At 40.3% G+C, this 26,074-nt stretch overlaps 1 protein-coding gene across 2 annotated transcripts in view; it reads right to left on the reverse strand.

Annotated features, from left to right (window-relative positions):
• cfap36 (cilia and flagella associated protein 36) overlaps positions 1-26,074 on the reverse strand; it is a 109,745-nt gene that overhangs the window by 13,764 nt on the left and 69,907 nt on the right. For both annotated transcript variants that reach the window (XM_020514308.2, XM_020514293.2), the window contains 3 exons: positions 13,871-13,973; positions 10,359-10,531; positions 1,107-1,265 (listed from right to left, as the gene is read on the reverse strand). In XM_020514308.2, the coding sequence (XP_020369897.1) occupies positions 1,107-1,265; positions 10,359-10,531; positions 13,871-13,973 (435 nt within the window). The remainder of the gene's footprint in view (positions 1-1,106; positions 1,266-10,358; positions 10,532-13,870; positions 13,974-26,074) is intronic.

A 26,074-nucleotide genomic window follows, 5' to 3' on the forward strand; every position in this document is an offset into this window, starting at 1 on the left:
GGTAATGAAACGTCTGCGGAACAACAATGAACCAGCTCGGCAAGCCAACCAACCACAACACCTCTATAACATCACCCTCAACTTCCTATGCTCCAGTGAAAGATGTTCCAGCCTATTCAGCCTATTTTTATAACTCAACCCCACCCCATTTCTAGCAACATTCTGGTAAATCTTTTTTGAACCCTCTCCAATTTAATAATATCCTTCCTGTAGCAGGGTGACCAGAACTGCACGCAGTACTCCAGATGAGGCCTCACTAACATCCTGTACAACCTCAACATGACATCCAACTCCTATACTCAAAGGTCTGGGCAACGAAGGCAAGCGTGCTAAACGCGATCTTAACCACCCTGTCTACCTGTGATGTAAATTTCAAAGAATTATGTCCCTGAACCCCCAAGTCTGTCTGTTCTGCAACACCACCCAGAGTCCTACCATTAATTGTATAAGTCCTGTCCTTGTGTGTTTTACTAAAATGCAATACCTTGCATTTATCCAAATTAAATTCCGTCTGCCACTCCTCTGCTTGTTGACCCAACTGATCAATATCTCTTTGTAATCATTGATAACCTTCTTCACTGTCCACTGTACCTCCAATTTTGATGTCATCCACAAACTTGCTAACCATGCATCCTGTATTCTCATCCAAATCATTTATATAAGTGACAAACAAAATTGTCATTTGTGGAACTTTTATGCTATCATTAGATCTAGGACAATACCCAGTCTTTATTTTAAGAAAGAAAGAAAGATCTTAATGTAAAGGTGAAGTTGTCCTACCAGCCCATAGGGCTGCTCTCTCATTAGGGGGAGATGACTAATGATGGTTTAACCTGTAGGTTACCACATCTCAGGCAAGGGGAAATATTAACAAGGAGAGCACTTCATGGTAACTGATTGGTAATACTCTGCATAACAAACCAGCTATCCAATCAACTGAGCTAACTGACCCTCTGGTCTGATTGCAGATCAATACTAATTATGAAAGCTCTACATTTGGGACAATACACCACTTTCCTATTCTTCCAAAGATGTCTTCACTCTGATGAGGAGAACACTACAGCCTGCAAATTAATTTGCTTGACAGATTGATCAACTACCAGTACCTCTTTGGTTTCTAGTACGGGTTGTGGTTTCTGGCTTTCTGGATTTTTTGGTAGATGTTTCTCCCTTTGCTCTTTCTTCATAGCCACTAATTTATCACGCTGTTCCTTTAGATATGCTGCTCGTTCATGAAGCTCCCTCTTCTCACTCTCAGAAAGTTCCTGCCATGAAGATTAAACAGAAGATTCAATTAATGTGGTCCCATTATTGAGTCAGCATCTCATTTGCAATTTTGTTGGAATTGGCAGGTTCCTTTCTGAAGGACATGAGTCAACTGGTTAGCTTTGCAGAAACTAGTAGATTTTTAATGACCAATTACATGAATGGAGAGATTGAAATTTGAAATCAAAAACAGCAATTGCTGTACCTTAAAAGTGTAAAGGACTGTTAATTTTATTCAGCCACAATACAGTCAGTTTATTCCAATCTATTCTATCTTAATTTAGAGCTGGAGGCTGAAGTAATGTATCCAAAAATATATTTGATGAAATATTTAAATTAACCATTGGGGAAATAAAGGGTTCATTAATATGGACCATAAGTTAGATGCCTAAGAAAAGCTCATCAAAACCTTTTGAATGTTAATCCATAGATAAGGAGATCCAAAGCTTCCTTTAATTTGAGACAATCCTCTATATCAATGTTGCTCAATTTACTACAATGAAAATTGCAAACGATTTTTAAAAAATCATCAACAATGACAGTGATTACATGCCTCTTAACCTGTAGGAATGGCTTGTATAGTTGAACAAAAGGACACCCATTCTGCACATTTTGGGTAAGGAACCAATATTTTCTTAAACAACTAATTTCTAAAATTTCTATAATATAAAGATAAAATTAAATTGCATGATAATGTAGGTAATTATTTAAATTTAAGTATGATCAGTTCATATAGAAATCAGTGAACATCTATGTTTTTTAAAAAAACTAAAGTCTGCAGTTTATGAAAAGTAATGTTTTCCATAATAATTTATGCATGAAATAAATAAATCAATCAGTTCTTTCTGTTCTGAATAAATATAATAGTAAAAGCTAATGCTAACAGTAAAATTAGCTTGTACATCTCATAGAGTCATAGAGTCCTACAGCACCCTTTGGCCCAAACTGGTCCGTGCTGATCAAAATATCCATCCACGCTAAGCCCATTTCCCTGCACCTGGCCCATATCCTTCTAAACCTTTCCTATCCATGTATTTGTCCAAATGCCTTTTATATGTTGTTAATGTACCCGCCTCAACCACTTCTGCTGGCAGCTCATTCAATATGCGTACCACCCTCTTGTGTAAAAAACTTGCCCCTCAGGTTCCCATGTATTCTTTGCCCCTTACCTTAAACTGATGCTCTCTAGTCCTCGATTCCCCAACCCTGAGAGAAACAGTGAGTGCATTCACCCTATTCATGCCTCTCATGATCTTATACACTTCTATAAGATCCCCCCTAAGTCTCCCACGCTCTAAAGAAAAAAAGTCCTAGCTTGTCCAACCTCTCCCTATAACTCAGTCCCTTGAGTCCTGGCAACATCCTTGTAAATTTCTTCTGCACTCTTTCCAGTATAATAACATCCTTCCCATAGCAAGGTGACCAAAACTGAACACAATACTCCAAGTGCGGCCTCACCAACGTCATGTACAACTGCATCATAACTTCCCAACCTCTACACTCAATACCCTGACTGATGAAGGCCAGTCTGCCAAAAGCCTTCTTCACTGCCCTGTCTACTTGTGACTCCACTTTCAGAAAACTATGTACCTGAACTCCAAGGTCCCTCTCTTCCACTACATCCTTAAAGCCCTATCATTCACCATGAAAATCCTATCTGTATTTGACTTTCCAAAATGCAACACCTCACACTTTTCTATATTAAACTCCATTTGCCATTTCTTGGCCCACTGTCCCAGCTGATCAAGATCCTGCTGCAATTTCTGATAACCTTGCCCACTGTTCACAATACCGCCTATTTTAGTGTCATCCGCAAACTTACTAATCATGCCTTATACATTCTCATCCAAATCATCAATACAGATAATAAACAGCAATGGGCCCAGCACCGACCCCTGAGGCACACCTTTAGTCACAGGCCTCCAGTCTAGACAAGCATCCTTCCAGTATTACCCTCTGCTTCCTACCATCAACCCAATTCTGTATCCAATTTGCGGCTCTCCCTAGATTCCATGTGATCTAACCTTCCGGAGCAGCCTACCATGTGGAACCTTATCAAAGGCCTTACTGAAATCCATATAGACTATGTCTACAGCCCTGCCCTCATCAACCTTCCTGGTCACTTCATCAAATTTGTAAGGCATGATTTCCCACACACAAAGCTATGCTGACTACTCCCCATCAAACCTTATCTTTCCAAATGCATGTATATCTTATCCCTCAGTATTTTCTCAAGTAACTTACCTACCACAGATGTTAAGCCTACTGGCCCAGAATTCCCAGGTTTTTATTTGCAGCCCTTCTTGAATAAGGACACAACATTCGCTACCCTCCAGTTTTCCGGGACTTCACCCGTGGCTAACGATGACGCAAATATTTCAGCCAGGGCCCCTGCAATTTCTTTCCTAGCCTCTTGCAGGGTTCTTCGATATATCTGGTCAGGACCAGGAGATTTATCCACCTTTGTACATTCTAACACTTCCAACACCTCTTGTACTGTGATATGGACTGTCCGCAAGATATTGCCACTAACTTCCCCAAGTTCCCAAGTCTTCATGTGTTTCTCCATGGTAAACGCAGAGGAGAAGTATTCATTGAGGAACTCGCCCATCTCTTGTGGTTCCAAACATACACGTCCACTTTGGTCCTTGAGGAATTCTATTCTCTTTTTCCTTTTATTCTTTTTCCTTTAACATACTTAAAGAATCTCTTTGGATTCACCCTAATCTTCTCAGCCAAAGCTATCTCATGCCCCCTTTTCGCCCTCCTGATTTCCTTCTTCAGTAAACTCCTGTATCCCCGTATACATCCAGGGATTCCCTTGATCCCAGCTGCCTGCCCCCGAGCCACGCCTCCTTTTTTTCAGTCAAAGCCTCAATATCTCTTATCATCCAGGGTTCCCTACTGCTGCCAACCTTGCCCTTCACCCTCACAGGAACATAAAGATCTTGAACTCTAGCTTTCACAGTCTTAAAGGCCTCCCACTTGCCAGAGGTCCCTTTGCCTGCAAACAAACTATTCCAATCAACACCTGCAAGCTCCTGTCTAATTTCATCATAATTCGCCTTACCCCAATTTAGACCTTGAGCCTGTGGACCAGTTTTGTCTTTCTCCATAACTATTTTAAAATTAATAGAACTATGGTCACTGGTCCAAAAGTGCTCCCTCATTGTCACTACTGCTGTGATACCTGCCTTAATCAAAAATGCAACTCCCCCTCCCTCTTTCCTCCACATCTGTCCCGCCTAAAGTATCTGTACCCTGGCACATTAAGCTGCCAGTCCAGTCCCTCCCTTAGCCACGTTTCCGTAATGGCTATAATATCCCAGTGCCATGTACCTATCCATGCCTTGAGTTCATAGGCCTTACCCGCCAGCCCTATTGCATTGAAATAGATGCAATTTAATCCAACAGGCATTCCTCGCTCCCTGTCCTGTTACATCCTGACTTGTCTTTTCAACTTGCTATTTCTGATTACTGTATCTCCTTCCAGCCTCGCACTTGCCTCCCTGCTGTATTCCATCCCCTGCCATTCTAGTTTAAACTCCACAGTTAATTTTTTCACATCTAAGAACCTACACTTCAGCATATCAAATTGGGCACTCCTTCAATGGTGCAATGATTATGTATAACGTACAGTGAAAGGAATAAAGCCAAAGAGGCCAAATAAGTTTGACTTGCAGCCCTGTTCAATGCTAAATCTCAGTTGGGGTGACATCATGTCAAATTGAACATAATAACTTGCATTTTCTTTGTTCCCCATTTTCAGGATAAGACAGAAGTGGATTGGCAGATCTGTAGAACATCTGCCTCAAATATAATCCCCATAATGCACTTCCAGTGGCACTCTTGTCACTCTGATCTGGCTGCATAAACCCCACACCAATGCATGCAAATTAACTTGAGACATGGGGACAACTTTTGGGCTCAGTTGTGCATTTGATCTCTGTAAATTAGCTTTTTTGTGAAACATTATTCAGGTGCCATTGTTAGTTCGAAATATGTTCTAAGGGCAGGAAAGAAAATCGGAAAGGTCCATTAAATTAGACAGTAAAAGGAAGAGTCAATAAAAAAGGATAGATGATGTGGAAAATGTGTTATTGGGTATGGTTTTCAAAATGTAAACAAAATGAATGTAAGTAAAGAGAATGAGACTGACATGTTTAGCCCATCTTCTTTAACGGAAATGCAACAAACAGTTCCTGAATTGAAGACCTTATATCAAACAGCCTATGCAGGAACTGCTTCAGAACCAATACCCGAAAGTTATTATTTGAAAGATGAGGTAAAAGTGAGGAAATGGAGATGACCTCAAAAACCAGCCAATGACAAATGGGCAATTGTCCATCTGGTGGTAGTCCCATCAGAGTATAGTGACAAAATTTTATGAGTGGCTCATGGAATTCTACTGACAGATCACTTACTTGTTTGGAAATGTTTATACATTAAAGCACTGAAACATTTTATGGGCCAGGATTACAAAAACACATATCCAAATTTTGCCTGACATGCCATACATGTCAGGTGATGGGGATCTTCGCAACTTTAAATTAAATGCACATCTTTAAATCCAACACCAACTCTCAAAGATTCAGTTGTGCTGATGGTCTGCGTATGAGCAAACTGAATAATTCCAATTAATTCTTAAGAACTGAACTAGGATGTGCTTCAGAGCATCTAGATGGTGCTGAGACTTTCTTGGAAGCATGATGTACCAGAAAGTTCTTCAAAGTTCTACTTCCTTCATAGCATTGCAGCTATGGTTCAAAGAATTATCCAATTATGCAATGTCTGAAATACAAGAGAACAGACTGTCCCAGTGTATGAATGTCAAATCTCTACTCATGGAATCATGCGACAGTGACAACATAGATGGGTGCTTTTAAGGAGTAATATAAAACATTGCACTATTCCAGAGACTGTTGATTGATTGTATCAGCACAAGTCAGCTTCTCTGACCAATGACTCTAAGTAAGACCCCAAACACAGTTGCAAGTGAAGACCAATGGTTGATACTGTGTAATGTGGGTCCTCAAGGCCTGAAGGCAGTTGCTGCTGTTTTCCTGATGAGAGTGGTTTCTTTATCATTTCCTCCACCTGCCTCCCGCTCATTGGTACACTGTAATTCATTCCATAATACACCCTTCCTTTCACAAGTTACTTTCTCTATACTGGATTTTTCTAGGCTTGTGCTTTAATGAGTACTGTGTCATGATGAAATATGTAAATGAGGTACTTTAGAATTGTCAAGCTACTCAGTAACATATTTCAATTTTTAATGATCCAGTACCTTTGAGGAGCACAAAGCATACTCCTTCACCTGTGGCACTCATTTGCTTTTAGTCATACACATACTTCTCCTTTGCAGGACTAATTTATACAGACTAATTCCTACTTTCATTTCATCTTGATATCTGTAATAATGTTTTCAAAATGTAAGAAATTCAATTAATTTTTAAACAGGAGCCAAGGATTCCCTATGATCTACTTCCACTTTGCTACCTTAACCTCATCACAAGTTTAGACAGAATTCTCGTTTACATGTGTAAACAAGATTTCTAAGATACTGCATTTGTAAACTGCTTTTTAATATGTGATCTTTGATGATGTTAAGCTGAGTCATATCTGCAGCATAATTTCAGCATTTGAGTGGGTATTCATGCCTTCAATCACCTTGGTAAGGTCATGAAAACTTCTACAGCACTGTCTGATGTGCCACTGAGGTGGCCTGACCCACATGTCTCCAAACTTCCTCAATCTTCTTTTCCTAGTGAGGCCCTTTCTTGGGTGCAGAAAAGCACTTCTGTTATAGATATTATATTTTTCTACTGTAGGCAGAATCTTCCCAGCCCCTGAAAGACATTGGCACTGGCAAGTCAGTTGTAAAAGTACAGCAAGATCAGCAGAAACGAGATTCTCGACATTAAAAAAAATGTCTGATTCTGCAATCAGGGTTTGAGTGGCGAGATGAGAATCTTACTGTTTAGCAATGAGGTTGATTTGTATCCGTTTGCATGTATTAGAATATAATTATTACCTAATCTTGCTTTATTAATATGCAGTCCCCTACTTTTCCACCTGCTGGATAGAAACTAGATTGTGACAATATCTGACATAAAAGTCAAATTGGGTACCTGGTGATCCCAGTTCACCACTTGCTCCTCTAGGCCTCCATCTTCAACAGTAGACCTGGCCATCTCAGGGTATGTTACATGCATAATGACCGTCTGGACCCACCATCCAAGGAGGTTGGCACATCTCTGACACATAATACTGTTTTCAATTTCAATGATGCACTTTAGAGTTCACTGGCATCTATCATTGTAATGCTGCTACGAGTCCTCTTTCTCCACAGGGACAAGAATCCACCCAAGGGTGCTTCTCAGGGGTCCCCACTTGCTTTCTCAGTGCACATTCACTTTGCACCTACTTAAATGCTTACAGCATTTCCACCTTGCCTTGCCTATTAATGCAGACACAAAGCCGGGCACTTGTCATGGTTATCAATAGTCATCAATCAAGGGAGTGGCATGTTGCTCTACAGCATGGCACAAAGTCAATTTATACCTGCACAATGTACCAGTATTTGTTTGAACAAATGGGTATGTCTCAAAGTCTAAGGGGATAGTGCTCAATCAAGTAAAAGGAGACCACCTTCTATCAGAGGTTGCAATGCAGTAAGTCAAGGGCAGCATCCACTATCAGTTCAGGGGCTTGAGGCAAAGTCAGTCGTGTAGGTTCAGTGTAATCAGTCTGAGGAATTGTGGTATATCAGTCAGGAAGCTGCACAGAGATCATACAGTCATATAGTCATTGAGACATACGGCATGGAAACAGACCCTTTAGCCCAACCCATCCATGTCCACTAGGTTTCCTAAACTAAACTAGTTCCATTTGCCTGCATTTGGTTCATATCTCTTTAAACCATTCCTAACCAGGAACCTGTCCAAATGTCTTTTAAATGTAATTGTACTCACCTCTACCACTTCCTCTGGCAGTTCATTCCACATACGCACTACCCTCTATGTGAAAACATTGCCCCTCAGGTCACTTTTAAATCCTTCCCCTCTCACTTTACACCTAAGCCCTCTGGTTTTGGACTACTCCAGCCTAGGAAAAGGCCTTGGTTATTCACCTTATCTGTGCTTCTCATGATCTTATAAACGTCTGTCAGGTCACCCCTCAGCCTCCTACACTCCAGGAGAAAATGTCCCAGCCTATCCAGGCTCTCCCTATAACTCAAACCTTCCAGTCCCAGTAACATCCTTGTAAATCTTCTCTGTGCCCTTTCCATTTTAGTAAATCCTTCCTGTAGCAGGGTGGCCAGAACTATACAGAGTACTCTAAAGTGGCCTTACCAATGTCTTGTACAGCCACAAAAATGATGTTCCTACTCCTGTACTCAATGCTCTGACCAATGAAGGCAAGCATGCAAAATGCCTTCTTCACTACTCTGTCTACCTGTGATGCCACTTTGTACAAACTATGTACCTGCACCTAAGTCTTTTTGTTCAGGAACACTTCCCAGGGCCCTCCCATTAATTGTGTAAGTCCTACCCTGGTTTGTCTTACCAAAATGCAACACTTCACGTTTATCTAAACTAAATTACATCTGCCACTCCCTGGCCTATTGGCCCAGCTGATCAATATCTCATTGTACTCTTAGATAACCTTCTTCACTGTCCATTATACCACCAATTTTAGTGTCATCCACAATCATACTAACCATGCCTCCTATATTCTCATTCAAATTGTTTATATAACTGACAAGCAACAGTGGACCTAGCACTGATCCTTGTGGCACAACGCAGGTCACAGATTTCCAGACCGAACAACAATCCTCTACTACTACCCTCTGTATTTGTCTCTGGTCACTCATCAGACATCCATGTCAGTCAGGGGACTGGGCCACCTAAGTGAAGGGAAAGTCCTGACTGGCAGTGCGTGACCTGGTGCCCTGCTGAATTTTAAAAATGGCGCCAGCATTAGGTGCTGGTAGTGTGATTACTTCTGCCTATGGCAAGAGTGAAGAAAATGCACCATAGTGGGTGGGAATGGGGTTAGGAGGGGGCAGTGCATGGAGGCATTGTGCACATCTGATGAGACAAGTTGTGCAGAATGGTCTACCAAGAAAAATATGGCTTGGTTTAGTAGCATTACATGAGCTGGTCTGCCTGCTCTTTCACTATTTCTTCAATGCTTCGATAGCCCAAGAGTTTTTGCAGGAAACAATGCAATTTTATGTTGGGATAATGGTCCCTTTAAGAACTAGGTTTCTCTGAAACATTTATTGTAAAAGAAAAAAAGCTTGCTTCCAGTAACTGATCGTGTGACTAAGTTGTCTGGAAGACAAACAAAATGGAAAATGGTCAACCAGAAATTAATTACTGAGGTGAGTAGGTTCCTGGATATGGATTTGTATTTGATCAGTTTGATTTTAGTTTAGGACAGGCTGGTTAGAGTGAAAATTTCTTTCGAGCAAGACTCAGATGAAATTGTCAGTGCTGCCTAAGAGTTCTTAAAATCTAGTGAACTGAATGACAATACTAACAACGTGTTAGAGAGAAAGAAAGAGAATTTATAGATATAACACTCCACAGTTTTAAAAATCACTAAAATCAGGACAGTTCTTTCCTAAGGTTGCTTTTCTTAAGATGCTAGAAATGCATGCGTCAAACAGTGAGTCTACAACCTTTGAATGCAAGCCAATAAAATTCTAGAAAAACAAACTGACAATAATTTCTGGACATCATTATTTGATAAGATGATGCAACAGCATAAAATCGTGCCTGAAACTTTTGAAAATGGAGGCAGAAACAGAGGTTATGGTTAATGGTGTCGTGGATGAAACACAGTCAGGCAGCTGCCCTGTGGTACATGAGGAGAAATCGTTCAAGTTCTGATTAAAACAGCTTTGCTTTTATTATCTCAGAAATCAAACGCAAACCACCCACTATACAGAGAATAGCAAGTGAAGAAGAAAATAATTAAATTTTCTGAGAAACAGTAGAAAAATAAGATGAATGGATTTCTTATCTGGTTTCTAATATTTATATTTAACTTAAAATGGTAGTCAGCTCTCCTGCACTTACCATAACAGAGCCTGAAATGCCCGCTTCTTTTTTTGCCTGTTGTAGCCAGGTCTCCGCTGCATCACTTTGGTGTATCCTTTTTTCTACTGATTCCGAAGGCAATGGTTGCTCTTCTCCTTTTACTGGAACCCGGACTGGTCCTAATGCTTTTCTGGAAATTCCATTACTTCGTTCTAATAAGTAACAAATAAGTCAAAGTGAAAACAGTAAATGACAATAAGGAAAATATGAACAACTATTTACTCTTCTGCCAAAAATATCAAGTATTCATTGACTTAATAAATGATCATGAATTATTGTACCACTTTGAAAGGGGAATATTTGAACGTACTAGATTTTAAATTCAAGCATGAAGAGAAAGCATTTATTTCCAACAAAGTTAGAGGAAACCTTAAGGAACGAATCGACATGTACGCTAATATCCCTCTGATTTTCAGTTCTTCCCAGGGTCCTACCATTCATCATGTGTTTCTTTTCCTTTATGCCCTGCCCAAGTGCATCGCCTCACACTTATCTGAACTGAATTCCATTTGCCACTGATCAGCCCATCTGACCAGTCTGTCTATATCCTTCTGTAATCTAAGGCTATCCTTCTCGCTATTTACCATCCTACCAAGTTTCACATCATCTACAAACTTCCTGATCAACCTTCTTACATTCATGTCTAAATTGTTTAAATATACCATAAACAGCAATGGCCCCAAATCTGATCACTACGGAACGCCACGAGGTAGAGGCCTCTAGCCATAAAAACACCTTTCAATCATCACTGATATAACAAGGTGTAGAGCTAGGTGAACACAGCAGGCCAAGCAGCATCAGAGGAGCAGGAAAGCTGACGTTTCGGGCCTAGACCCTTCTTCACTGTCTGCTTCCTGCCACAGAACTAATTCAGGATCTAATTAGCCCAATTTACTTGGAATCCCCTGGGCTCTTATCTTTACTATCAGTCTACCATGCTGACCATAACAAAAGCCGTGTTTAAGTCCGAGTAAGCCAAACCAAACACATTGCTCTCATCGACATACCTGGTCAACACTTTGAAAAATTCAATCAAGCTGGTCAACATGACCTCCCCTTAACAAAACCACGCTGACTGTTCTTGATTAATCCCTGCATCTCCAAGTGCAGATTAATTCTGTCCCTCAGAATTGCTTCCATTAGTTGCCCCACCACGGAGGTTAACTGATTGGCCTGTTGTTTCCTGACAGAAGCTCTGATGGTTAAATAATAATGCCACTCCCTTTTTTAAAGATTGCATTATGTTCTTGCACACAGATTGGTAATATCAAAGGGTGAAGAATCCCAAATAATGTAGGGTTATGCTGGAGTTTAATCATTAAAATCATGCTGTCTGGTATAAACCAAACTAACATTTGGAGTACTGACTTGCAGAGTTATTTGGAAGCAAGTGGGAAGAATCACAGCCTCAGATGTTTATCGCTCCTCCCTGCCAGGTCCCATCAACTGATTATTTGTCAATAATCAACAGAAACCTGAAGCACTGTGACCTGCCTCTTCATTTAGATGATTGAACATGACACAGCAGATCAACTAAGTTTCAAATACTGATGCATAATTCAGAATGACGCTTCATTGCAGTTAGAGGAGTGTTGCACTGTTGGAGCTGCAGACATTTGGATTGGATTTCAGTCAAAAGCCCCCTTTTTCTTATCATATGTGTCGGAAAATCCAATCTTCAAATTAAGGAAGAAGAAAGCAGCAGCTCCCCATGTTCCAATAAGTATATATTCCAAGACCTACATCACCAATAAATCGATTATCTGGTCAGCTACCTGTCATTTGTAGGATATCGTTGTGTACAAATTGGCTGTAAAGTTTCTCTAGTTTATAATAGTGACTAGATTTAAAAGTAATTAAATAATTGCGTAGAATCTTAGGATATCCTAAGGTCGTGAAAGGCATTACATAAAAGCTAGTTCTTTCTCTCGCAGTCCTTGCAGACACAAAGTTTCAGTAGCAACTGCTTGCCTCTGCAATCCAATCATTGTGGATGCCAAACCTTAGTTACATAATCTGTAGTATACAATGCCTGATGTTATCTTGTTGCTTTCAGTAGCATTGCTGTAGTTCTATCATCTTTTCCATTAGAAATGTTCAGCACTGCTCCTCTATACACTTACTAAAATCTTTCTGTTGAATATTCAATATGTTTCATTATTTTAAGTTTGCTCCTGCTGTATCAGATGCTGATAGTAATAGGTAAATGTTTAAACTTCTGCAAACAAAAACAACTTGAGCTTGCAAGCATAAAGTAGTTAAAAAAAACAAAATCCGACTCTAATACATCTAAAAAGACATGTCAGAAATATTGTGAAGTGATAGCTAGGATAAATAGAGTGCTGGAGTTATTCAAAGGACAAACAAGTATGAGACAAAGCATGTTATATTGTTTAGATACAAGTCATTGGTCAGAGCTTACTTGGAATAGTGTCCTGTTTTGGTCTCCTCACATACTGGATGATGCTAAGACTTTGGAAAAAAATGCACAGGAAGATCACTTGACTAACTCCCAGTATTGAAAATATTAGTTATTAACATTAGGGTAAAAGATTTGGGATTCTACATTTTAGAAAAGCACAGATTTCAGCATGATCAGATAGTGTTGTATAAAATGAAGGGAATAGAGTCTGTTGCAGTTCCAAAGGTCACATTTCGAACTGTGTAAGACGAGATCCATGTGAAATGCCTCGTTGAGGTGGACATTAAAGGGTAGCTATTTCAGGTGCAACGTGATCTACTGTCCTAGTTTTGATTACCCAGATAAATCAGAGCCAGAAGATGCTGGTTCAAGCCCTAGTCCAGGACTTACTAGCCACAGGAGTTTGCATCATATGGCCAAACAGATTGAATATCAATCTGCCAACCCTTTCAATACCTACATGGAAGGTGTTAATAGATGAGCCATGCTTGATGTGAAATGGTATTAATCAAACTGTAACACTTGACATTCTCTTTCTAAGAATGAGAAAGATATCTAGCACCTGTGGTGCCTATAGCTAACAAAAAAAAATCAAAAATAACAGATTAGGAAGAAATTTTCCACATTATTTTCTCCAGGTGGGTTTTCAATCCATTATTTTTGCCATTCACTGGCAACCTCCTAATTTTGGATTGGTTGAGGAGAGTATATATTATGCTGAACAAGGTTTATAATTGTACGGAGAGGGCTGGCTAGATCAGAACTGCCTGTCATCGTTCTAATATCACACCTGTCCCAAATTAATTCGCAGCAGTGTAATTAATCAAAGCTGAAAGTAAGTATCCAACAATGAAAGAAGATTATAGAGGTACCACAAAAAGTATCAGGTACTCTCATAGCGTTTTAATTCCTGTAAAAACATGAATAAAATTTATTTTTTAAGGGTCAAATGTAATTCAATTTTTTCCATTATATATGATCCATATTCAGCTACATCACAATCAGTCTCCAAAATCATCAATTATATCAATAATGCTTTTAGGTTTACAGGTGTTGTTCGGAAAGTTACCTGACAAATTCTTTTCTTGATCATTGCCCATCTTGTTTCTCATTTCACACGAGGGTACCGTTTCTGTAACTATCTCTGAGACTTTTTTTGACTTCATAACATTCTGAAAAAACATCAGATATTTAAGCTTGGTAATTCAGAACACAGTAGTTCCTCTATCCTCTCAATACTTCCATGTCTTGTAGTTTTAGTTCTAAACTATTGGTATTTATTTTTGTGTCTACCATTCCACGACATTGACTTGTCAGCCTAGAGTTTGCAATCACCACTTATTTTAATGCTGGTGATAACCTACCTGCACTTTGTGAATTCTCAGCAGTTAAAATAACACCCATTGAACACCTATAACCAGAAGGTTTCTTTCTCATGGTCTACAGATGTAAAACAAGTGGGCTGCTGAGTATGGTACTATAAGTTTCACTGTCTCAAAATTATTAAAATCCAATTTATTTTGCATTGGCAAGTCTCTAGCCACTAATCTAGTGCTCAAGCCAAATCAATCCAAATAACGGTGTTAATATTCATTCAAATATCAGCATTACAATTTCTATTATCCCTCTCATATCCCCAAGAAGGTATTGTGCATATTTTAAAAAAACTTTACACGTTTAAAGTTTTATTTTATTTAAAATAAACTCCTTTTATGAAAATACTTGATCACTAAACTAATTATGTTTTCACATAAACAAAACAGAACATAAAACAGTACAGTACAGGAACGGGCCCTTCGGCCCACAACGTCGTGCCGAGCATAACGCCTAATTAAACTAATCCCTTCTGCCTGCCCTTGGTCCATATCCTTCCATTCCTTGCATATTCATGTCCTTATCTAAAAGTCCCTTAAATGCTCTTATTGTATCTACCTCCACCACCACCCCGCCAGTGTTTTCCAGATTCCTACCACTCTCTGTGTTAAAAACTTGACCCTCACATCTCCTTTGAATTTTCTCATTCTCACCTTAAATGCATGCCCCCTAGTATTAGACATTGCAACTCTGGGAAAAAGATTTGGATGTCAACCCTATCTATGCATCTCATAAATTTATAGACTTCTATCAAGTCTGCCCTCAGACTCCATCGCTCAAGTTAAAACAACCTGAGTTTTCTAGCCTCTCCTTGTAGCTCATACTCTCTAATCCAGGCAGCATTCTGGTAAAACTCTTCTGCATCCTCTCCCAAGCCTCCACATCCTTCCTGTAATGTGGCAACCAGTATTGAAAACAATACTGTTGAGTGTGGCCTAACCAAAGTCTTATAAAGCTGCAATTCCCATCCAATAAGAGAAAGCATGCCATACGTCTTCTTTACCACCCTATCTACTTGCGTGACCAATTTCAGGGAGCTATGACTTGAACCCCCAGATCCCTTTATACATCAGTGCTGTTCAAGGTCCTGCCATTAACTGTATACTTTTCCTTAATATTTGATCTCCCAAAGTGCAGCACCTCGCACTTACCCAGATTAAACTCCATCTGCCATTTCTCTGCCCATATCTGCAACTGATCTATATCCTGCTGTATCCTTTGACAACCTGTCCACAACTCCACCTATCTTTGTATCATCTGCAAACTTACTCACCCACCCATCCACATTTTTATTCAAGTCATTTGCATCCGTCACAAACAGCAGAAGTCCCAGTACGGATCCCTGCGGAACACCACTAGTCATAGACCTCCAGCCAGAAAAACACTCTTCCACCACCACCCTCTGCCTTCTATGGGCAAGCCAATTCTGAATCCACGCGGACAAGTCCTGCGGATCCCATGCATCATAATCTTCTGGATATATACATTCAAAAACGTAGAAATTATTCCCTGTGTTTAAAAAGTAGCCTATGATTAGCTTACACAGAAGAAGGAAGTGAATTCAGAGTTTTGAATTGCTATTGTCATGTGGGGGCAAAATGTGATAGCCTTCCAATGAAGGCAAAGGCAAAACCTGTGCTGCCTACTCATTCAAATAATGGTAGTACAAAGTCAGAATGAGACATGCTTTTGAATATTTCCATATCTCAGCAGGGGTCTAAGTTAATGTAAGGCTTGCACCACTTAGAGATACCTGCAGTACTTTAAATTAACCTACACCTCTTAAAGGAGGAGGTGCATTCTGAGTACAGCAAGTGCTGGAAGTGGCTGGTTAAAGGAGTATCAGCAGGAAGAAATGTGACTAAAGATGCATCCGGAGAGAGGACGGTTCAAGTTTCTCAAACACTGTGCTGGTCTGTGGTCAAAGTGGAAGTGCATGGAGGAGTCTGACACTAACTTAGCACAGATGTTTGTACTGACCTTGAACTATGAAATATGAACAACATAAGTGGTCATCAACTCTATCAAAACACTTGCAGACCCATTCATGATTCAGTCTCCATTGGAAATGTCTCAGCTTCCATTGCAGTACAAACAGAAGATATCGTTTGTCTGGGTGCTGCAGCAGAAGCTCAAACTGGTCTTGTGCAGGCTCAGGTTATTCTCGTGCAAGCTCAGCTTGCTATCAGGCAAGCTCAGACTATTGGTATGTTGTGATTACTGGCATTCAAACAGTTGCACAGCATTCTAGCAAGCTGTCGTCTGATATATCGCTCGGATTGCTGAGGCACTGCCTGAGAGGAGTGGCAGTGTTTCCATGGAGCATAAATCTTTGTTTTTAAATTAATTCAAGAGATTTTGGCATCGTTGATCAGACAAGCCTTTATTGCCCATCCCTATAATTGATCTTTGAGAATGAAATAGTAATTTATTGTCACATGTGCATTTACGTGAAAAATACAGTGAAAAGTTTTATAAGTCGCCCTACCACGGCACCTATATTAACGACAGAAGTCAAAGATAATAAAAAAAAGTAATATTAAGACAATGTTCATCACAGTTCAGTTAATGGCTCCTAGACTTAGGGAAAAGCTGATTAAGGAACAACAGAAAACCCTGAAGATGCAGCTGGGACAAGACTGCCATTCTGGGATGAGAATGCCATGTTGAGCTGCTGAAATATTAGGCCAGAAGCCTCCGCCAAAGAAGTCCACCATGCCAGGCCAAGACCACCTGCTGGGCGGCTGGAATGCCTGGAAGCCGAAGATGAAGAAGACCTCCACACTGGGACATGACTGCCACACCTGGCGGGGATCGCCGCTTCTTCACTTTCAGGCACCCGAGCCTAGCTGAGGACGTGGAGCCTCGGCCCAACCTATGATTTCAGGCCAGGGGTGTCAGTCTGGGACCTGCTCCTCACTCACCAGGAAACCCCAGGCTGGAGTGGAGCCGTGTCTGGCTTCTCCTGGCATTGCTGCCACTGCTGCTGGAGGCCTCCTTCACCCACAATTCTCCAGGTTTTAAAAAAAAAATTAAGAAAAAAAAAAACAAAGAAAAAGAACAAAAGTGAAAAAGAAGAAAGAAAAGAAAGCTGATGGGAGCAGACAAACTCTGGGCTTAACTCCCTACTCTGCCGCTATCTTGTAAGGTGATAACGAGCCAACATCTTGAATACATGAGTGTCTAATTACACTATTTCAGATGACAATTTTCAGTGAATTCTGTTGTTGTGGGTCTGGAGTCACTGTAGTATTTGTAATGAGATCAGCCAGGTGGATCTCACAGATTATGAATTCCCTGATTGGGGCTTATCAATTTGGTCCAGTCAGGGAGCCCTGGTTGACAGATATAAACAGGAGTGTCAGGTGTTCTGTTAACTCTGAGAGCTGGTTCTGAGGAAGCCGGATCAGTGTCAAGGATTCTCCACGTGTAAATAAAGGGTGACTTGGTGATGGGACACCGACCTCTGTGGAGTTATTTCAGTGATGACAAGAGTGGGATTAATGAAGTAACCATGCAAAAGCATCTACTAGCTGAACACCAAGTGGACTTCAAAGGCACTACAACTGACTTTTTCATTGCATAATGTGACAAGTGCAGCATATAAATTGAAGGGTATTCTGGTGGAAGTGGACACCCTCACCAGTTCAACTAAGCTTGGGGAACACCACTTGAATGAAGGCAATTGTATAGCCTCATTCAGGACTTATCCTGAACAGAGGGACTCAACAAAACCCCAAAACAAAGCCAAGCCTTGGACAAACAATTAAAATTTTCTTCAGGATCCGGGTGGGTAAGCCATTGTAGTTGCTGTTGGTGTGTGAACTTGAGACAGCAACAGTCCTACTAGATCTAAATTGAGTAAGAGAACTCATAGGCCAGTATCCAGGAGACTGCACACCCTGGAAAATCCACCTACAGCTGGTTTGGAACAGTTAAATTGCTTAGCAACATCCAAATCAGAACCAATCAAACTAAATGTCTGGTTAAACGTCACTTGGTTCTAATGGAGGGCAACACCGACGCAGCCATTTCAGTGATCACAGGACCAGTCTTTAACAAAATTAACTCTGGATTCCAAGCTTTAAGCTTAAGCAAGACCTCAGCTAGACTGAGAACATATACTGGGGAACCTTTACCGATTAAGGGTACAACTTTGGTTCAGGTCTCCTATGAGAAGCAGCTGGTTCAGTTACCCCTGATTGTAGTAAAAGACTCGGGGCCCAAGCTTGATGGGGCAACGTCCTAATAAAATACTCGGAAACTTTTCAGGAAGGTCTAGAGACTATCAAAGGAGCTGTCAGAGGTTTGGTTCACTCGAGAGCTGACTCTGAGGAAGCTGGATCAGTCTCAAGGACTCTCCACATGTAAATAAAGGATGACTTGGTGATGGGATACCGGCCTCTTTGGAGTTACTTCAGTCACATTTAGGCTATGCCAAGATGGGATGGCGATTTCCTTCCCGAAAGGACATAGGTAAACCAGATGCATTTCTACAACAATCCAGCAGTTTCCCAGTCATCAAATCTGATACTAGTTAGTTATTCCAGATTCATTTAATTAATTGAATTTAAATTTTACCTATCATGGTGGGATTTGGACTCATTTCTGTGGATCATTCTTCCAGACCTTTATAGTATTAGTCTAGTAATGTTACTTTTTGGCTAGTAATGTTACCATACCTTGCAACATGCAGCATTCATCCCTGCATCACTCACACTTCACCAGTGCTCTAATGTTACCTGCTAGTTAACCAAGACTGCTGCCAACTCTGCCAAGAATGTTGAATTTAAGTTTCTCGCCTCCTAATTTACCTATCCACCACTGCCACTCATTCCAATCCTTGTGCAATATGACACACCTGTCTTCTCATCATTCTCACCAAATGGACTACACCCAAATGAGACTTTCAGCCATTCACAGATTTGGATTATCTTTTCTTGTAGAAAATACTTAAAAAAAAACTAAGGGAGAGGCCAGTCACAAATTTTGAAATGATCAAATGGAGAGGCTATCAATGAAGTTAAGACTTGAAGAGACTGGAAAAGGCTGGATACAGTATTAAAAGCATTTCTGACACACATACTGTCCTTTCTCCATAAATAACTGAACAACGAGAAACGAGATTATAATGATTGTTACATTGCCACAACTAATTCCTTTCTTTTTATTTTGTCTTCCTGAGCTTTTGAATATATAAGTATCACTGGAGATGCACAAGAACAATTCTTTGAAAGATTCCTTTCCATTTGAGCTTGCCAAGCCACAGAACTTGAGATGAAAATATTCCTGTTTCTATTAGTCCAGTTAGAGAAGTATTTGAGTATTCACTTTGTGATTCACAAATTACAAGTGGACATGAATCGAAATTGCTTGGACGCACAGCTATGAAGAGCTTTCGTTATAAGGCACATTTTTCTTCAATCTCTGCTCATCTGGACATTGATGCTGAATCATGGAGACTATTATTGATGAGAATCCGAAAGGCACATTTATAACTTAGCCAGGTTTTGATAGGTATGAAATGCACTCTTTCCACAGTATCGGAGAAATGGCAATGCAGATAACAGCAAGAACTTTCAACGTAGAGTGGATGATGTGTAAGATGATGTTCTGAAGACTCTTTCTTGTGGAAAGACAGAAGTCCTTAGGATCCTGAAGAGGACAAACCTTTTATCCTTGGTCTCCTCATTATAATAATGAGTGGAATTTTCCCTCCTTGGTGTGGCATGTATGCTGATGAGAAAGTTGGGAAAATGTGATGGGAATGAAAAAAAAAATCAGATGTTCAACAAAAAAAACTGCTGCGATTTTTACCTTACGCTTTAAATTGCAATTTCAGAACCATGGTATTGCGCGGTGACTATCTTATTTCCATGCATTTGCATCTCATTAATAACCCTACTCACCTTGTTTATAAAAACCGAAAGAACTGCAGATGCTGGAAATCAGAATCAAAAACAGAAATTGCTGGAAAAGACCAGCAGCTCTGGCAGCATCGGTGGAGGGAAATCAGAGTTGACGTTTCAGGTCCCTTCTTCAGAGCTGATGGAAGCTAGGAAAATGTTGATTTTTATGCAGAAGATAGGGTGGGGGAGAGAATAAGGAGAAAATGATAGGTGGAGATAGAACCTAAAGAGCAAGAAGAACAGTTGGTCAGACAAAGGGTAGATAACAATCAGGCTAGGAGGGTGAATAGCTGTTAATAGGAACTGTTAGTGGCTAACAATGGGTTGTGTGTAATAGCAGACCATATGGTAACAAAGGTGTTGGGGTAAGGACATGGGAGAGCTCAAGCCCGAAAATTGTTGAACTTGATGTTGAGTCCAGAATGCTGTAGAGTTCCCAAGTGGAAAACGAGGTGCTATACTTCCAGCTCGCACTGAGCTTCGCTGGATCATTGTAGCAAGCCTGAGACAGAGATCTTGGCCAGGGAAAAGGTGGTGTGTTGAAGTGGCAGGCAATAGGAAGCTCAGGGTCCTTTTTTGCATACGGAATGTAGGTGTTCTGCGAAGCATTCACCTAGTCCATGCTTTGTTTCACCAATGTAGAGGAGACCACATTCTGAACAGCAAATGTAGCAAACTAGATTGAGTGTAATAAACCGGTTTCCCACAAACCCACTGACTCCTACAGTTACCTTGACTGTACATTGTCACACCCTCTTCCTGTAAAGACCCTATTCCATTCTCCCAGTTCCTCCGACTCTGCCGCATTTGTTCTGATGATTCCAACTTCAACACGGGGGCCTCCTAAATGTCTGCCTTCTTTCTCAACTGAGAATTCCCCAGCACCGTAGTTGACAAGGCCCCCAGCCGGGTCCAAACCATTTCCTGCACTTCAGCCCTCACCCGTTCTCTTCCTTCCCACAACAGTGATAGGGTCCCTCTTGTCCTTACCTACCATTCCATCAGCAGCCACATCCAGCCACTTGCACCACATCCAGCAGGATGCTACCACCAGACACATATTTCCCTCCCTCAACCTGTCAGTCTTCAGCAGGATCACTCCCTCTGGAACATTGTGGTCCACTCCTCATCAACTCCCAACACCTCCCGACGGGACCTTCCCATCCAATTGCAGAAGGTATAACCCCTGCCCATTTACTTCCTCCCTTCTCATTATCCAAGGCCCCAGACATACATTCCAGGTGAAACAGCAATTTACCTGCATTTCAACTCAATCTAGTCTAATGTATTCATTGCTCACAATGTGATCTCCTCTACACGAGAGAGGCAAAGCGCAGACCAGGCAATCGCTTTAACACCTACATTCTGTCCGCCAAAATGACCCTGATCTTCCAGCTGCCTGCCATTTCAACAAACCACCGTGTCCCCTCCCTAACATCTCTGTCTCGGGCTTGCTACCCTGCTCCAGCAAAGCTCAGTGTAAGCTGGAAGAACATCACCTCATTTTCCAATTGGGAACCCTGCAACCTTCTGGACCCAATATCAAGTTTAATAATTTTAGGGCCTGAGCGCCTTCTCCCAACACACCATACCCGCCTACACAAAGCCTTGTCATTACATGGCCCGCTTCTATCGTCAGCTTCTAATGGCCCCCATTACCAGCTACTCATTCTCTCAGGCCTTTGTGTGCCCAACTGTTTTTCTCTGTCTCTGGGCTCCGTCTCCACCTATTGTTCACTCTCATCAACCTCACCCCAACACATCTTCAACATATACACCTACTTTTTCCTAGATACAATCAGTTCTGAAGAAGGGTCACTGGACCCGAAACATTGACTCTGCTTTCTCTACACAGATGCTGCCAGACCTACAGAGTTTTCCAGTAATTTCTTACTGTATTTCTGATTTCCAGCATCTGCAGCTCTTTGGATTTTTCTGTTAAATTAGTACTTTGCATCTGTCTTCAACAATGATGTAGATACTGCGCAAACTACGGTGACAGGACAGGATGTTCACTCATTAGAGGGGTTTAAAATTGATAAGAAGGCATTTGATAAGCTGTTAAAAGTTTAGGGCAGCAGCCGTTTCAAAAAGAGAGTCTTTACCACAAAATTGAAAACCCATCAAAACCAAAGGCTGTGTGTGTGATATGTGCATCATTTAACTGCCAGTACAGACTCCAGAATTTCTAGATTGAATTTCCTTAGCCTTTTATATAATCTCTCAAACTCCATGATACTGTTATGGTCCCAGCTGATGTTATTACTGGACAAGTCAAATCCCAAACTGAAATATAAGCGTGCAATGTTTCAGATTTAATTTTAAAAACAAAACAGGAGTTTATTTTGTAAAAGAAATGAAAATAAAATATGATAAATTATTTACAAGTAACATATTTAAAGATCTTGAAACACATGGTAAAAATATAATCCCATTAATCTCAAAGGTGCCCTTTACAGTACTCACACAGAGAATTCCCTTATCTAATTTAACTGTGGCTTCAACTCCCAGCCTTGAGAATCTACTGGCCTCTTCCTACAGTCTTCTTACACCTTAAACTTTCTCAGCTTCAAATAACCTCTTCAGGGTTTTCACCAAGCATTTCTGGTCTGAAACATTTACTAAATTCTTTATATTGAAGTAATCTATTTTGAACAATTCTAAGCTATCTTTTCCCCTTCTCAGAAGCAATTGCTTTATGCATTCAGCTTCAGCTAAGAATCCTTTTTCAAAATTTTGTGTGTAAATTAGAACCTCCAATTCTTCTTTGGTATCCAGGCTTATTACATCTAGTTCTGAAAATACTTTATGTCTAATTTTATTCTTTCCTGGTAAAGTTAAAGCTGAAGCCACATCTTGCGCCTGAGGCCACATTTCCATCTCATTCTTCCATTGATCACACGGCTGCAATCTGAAAATACTGGTGAACAATTGCAATTTGCTCGGGATCTTGCAGTATGACACCATAGACAATAAGATATAGAAGATGTAGGCCCTTCAGCCCAGTAAATCTGCTTCACATTCAATGAGATCCTGGTTGATCTGATAATCCTCAACTCCACTTTCCTGCCTTTTCCCCATAACCCTCAATTCCCTTTCTAATTAAAAATCTGTCTATTTTAGCCTTGAATATACTTAGTGCCTTAGTCTCTACAGTCTTGCATGATAAAGAATTCCACAGATTCACTATACTTAGAGAAGAAATTCCTCCTCTGTCTTAAATGGGCGATCCACTATTCAGAGATTATGGTTTCTGGTCCTAGACTTTCACACTAGGGGAAACACCTTTCCACACCCACTCTGTCAAGTTCCTTAGGAATCTTATATGTTTTAATAAGGTTGCCTCTTCTTCTTCCAAACTCCAATGAGTACAGGCCCAATCTATTCAACCTCTCCTCATAAGACAGTTTCTCCATTCCTGGGATCAATCCAGGGAACATTGTCCAAGTTGCCTCCAACTCCAGGATATATTTCCTGACACAAAGGGATTAAAACTGTCCAGTTATGATCAGACTAGTGCCTTGCACAGTTTTATTCAATTACTCTATTTTTATATTCCATCCCCTTTGGAATGAAGGTCAACATTCCCTTTGCCTTCCCTGTTGCCTGAAATTATATGCTAGCTTTTTGTGATATATGCTCAAGTACCCCTAAATCCCTCTGGTTCTGTAGCTTTCTGCAGTCTTTCTCCATTTATATAATAGCCAGCTCCTCTATTCTTCCTGACAAAGTGCATAACCTCATATTTTCCCACATTATATTCCATCTACCAAGTTTTTTTGTCTACTCACTTAACCTGTATATATCCCTCTGCAGACTTTTTGTGTCATCCTCACCACTTGCCTTCCTGCCTATTTTTGTGTCATCAGCAAACTTGACTAGAGTACATTCACTTTCCTCATCCAAGTCATTGATATATATTGTAAATAATTTTAACACCAGCATTGTCCCTGTGGCACTCCACTAGTTACAGGTTGTCATCTTGAAAATGCACCCCATTTCCTAACTCTGTCTGCAATTAGTTAACCAATCATCTATCCACGTTGATATGATATAACAAAACCATGGGTTTTTATCTTATTAAGTAGCCTAGCAGATGGCTCCTTTTCCAACTGCTTCAGTTTAAAAAGCCACCAGGAGCTTTGTTTCTAGCAGAAACATGAATTACCTTCTGCTTTCTAAGTCATCCAACTTGCAGAGTTCAAGGTTACCATGTTTCATACATCAATATCTATATGTTTAATTAGGTGCAAAATATTTTCAAAGATTTACAAGGGTTTTACTACAAACCTATAGTTTAGCACAGATATCTTTCCCTTCTGGACCCTTTCTCTATCCAGAAACTAACTCCATTGGGAAGAACAAAAAGTCCAATAAGCTTCATTTACTCTCAACCAACTCTGGAGCTGTTCTGTTTAAGCCTTAAAAGCTCTTACATTTTTAACTCTGAAACCCTGAACCTGTTAGACTACTAGGTATGGAGGCAAATGAGGTTGCCTGCTCATTCTGGCTATTATCATAATACAAGACTCCTTTGGTGTCAGCCCCTCTGTTGGTCTGACTAGTAACTGGTTCTCATTTCAAACCTTGCGTCATGCTATTATCCATGTAATTATTAATCAGACCTGATTATAGTGGTGATGAGGTTCTCTTATGGGAGTGACTGTGATGCTAGATCAATGCAAATATCTAATGCAATAGCCTCAAAATCGTCATTGTACAAAACTTTAAATAGTATTGTATTTAAAGGCAAAATAAACTCTCATAAGAATGTCAGCTCTTCCGATAGGTTAATGCAATTTCAACTTAAGACTAATCAGCGATATACTTTTTATCTGGTTATTAAAGATTGGATTATCAAGCTGATAATCAATGTATTTTAGAAGTAAAAAATACGCATCATCCCTCAATTGTAACTTAGGACTTCAGAACAGAACTACCATTATGTGGTCTCAATTTACCTATTCTAATGTAGTCTGAATTGCACTTCCGGTATAGTACTCGTCAGTCATACTTAGGAAAATGACTTAACTCTCAAATCTTCTACCATTATCCCTCCATATCTACTTTTAAAAAACATATTTGCCGCCTGCTTTGTTCATTGAACCTGCATCTGCCATTGCTCCTTTTCTTCAATTATTCATTTATGTAAACCAATGAAGCAAAAATAGTACCATGATCAGATGTAAAAGCTTATTCAGGATGATTAAGGTTTTAAAAACAGTCTTCAAGATGAAACCATGTTAATCCACAACGTTCACAAAACACCACGATGAAACCAGTGGTTTTAGTTGAGTGTTTATAGTCAGCGGGTCAGTCTATGCCCATCAACTTTAGCAGCATCATAATTTTTCACGACATTTTGGCAGCAGGCTTTATTGTATTGCTTAGGGAGCCTTAGACCTTACTGTTCTGGCAATGAGGTTGTACTATTCAACCCAGATAAAGGGAGGGACCAACAAATCCAGCAAATCCTGGATAACAAGGGATGTACAGGATTGGATAATGAGGAAAAGGGAGGATTACGGCAAATACCAAGGGCTCACAACAGCAGAAGCCCGACAGGAGTAGAGAAAATGCAGTGGGGATCTTACAAAGCAAATTAAGAGAGCAAAAGGGAGCTTGAAAGGATTATGGCAGGTAAAATAAAGGAAAATCCTAAGTTATTTTACAAGTACATTAAGGGTAAAAGGACAACTAGAGAAAGAGTTGAGCCTATTAAGGGCCACGGTGGTAATTTGTGCATGGAGCTGGAGGATGTAGGTAGGGCTTTAAATGAATACTTTCTGTCAGTGTTCACGAGTGAGAGGGACAATGTCAGTATAGTTATCAAGGAGAAGGATTGTGATATAATTAAGGAAATTAGCATAGACAGAGTGTTAAGGCTTAAAAGTAGGTAGATCTTCAGGACCGGATGAAATGTATCCCAGGCTGTTGAGTGAGGCAAGGGAGGCAGTAGCAGGGGCACTGGCAATAATTTTCAATTTCTC

The sequence above is a fragment of the Rhincodon typus genome, chromosome 9, assembly GCF_021869965.1.
Source record: "Rhincodon typus isolate 14 chromosome 9, sRhiTyp1.1, whole genome shotgun sequence".
NCBI lineage: Eukaryota > Metazoa > Chordata > Chondrichthyes > Orectolobiformes > Rhincodontidae > Rhincodon > Rhincodon typus.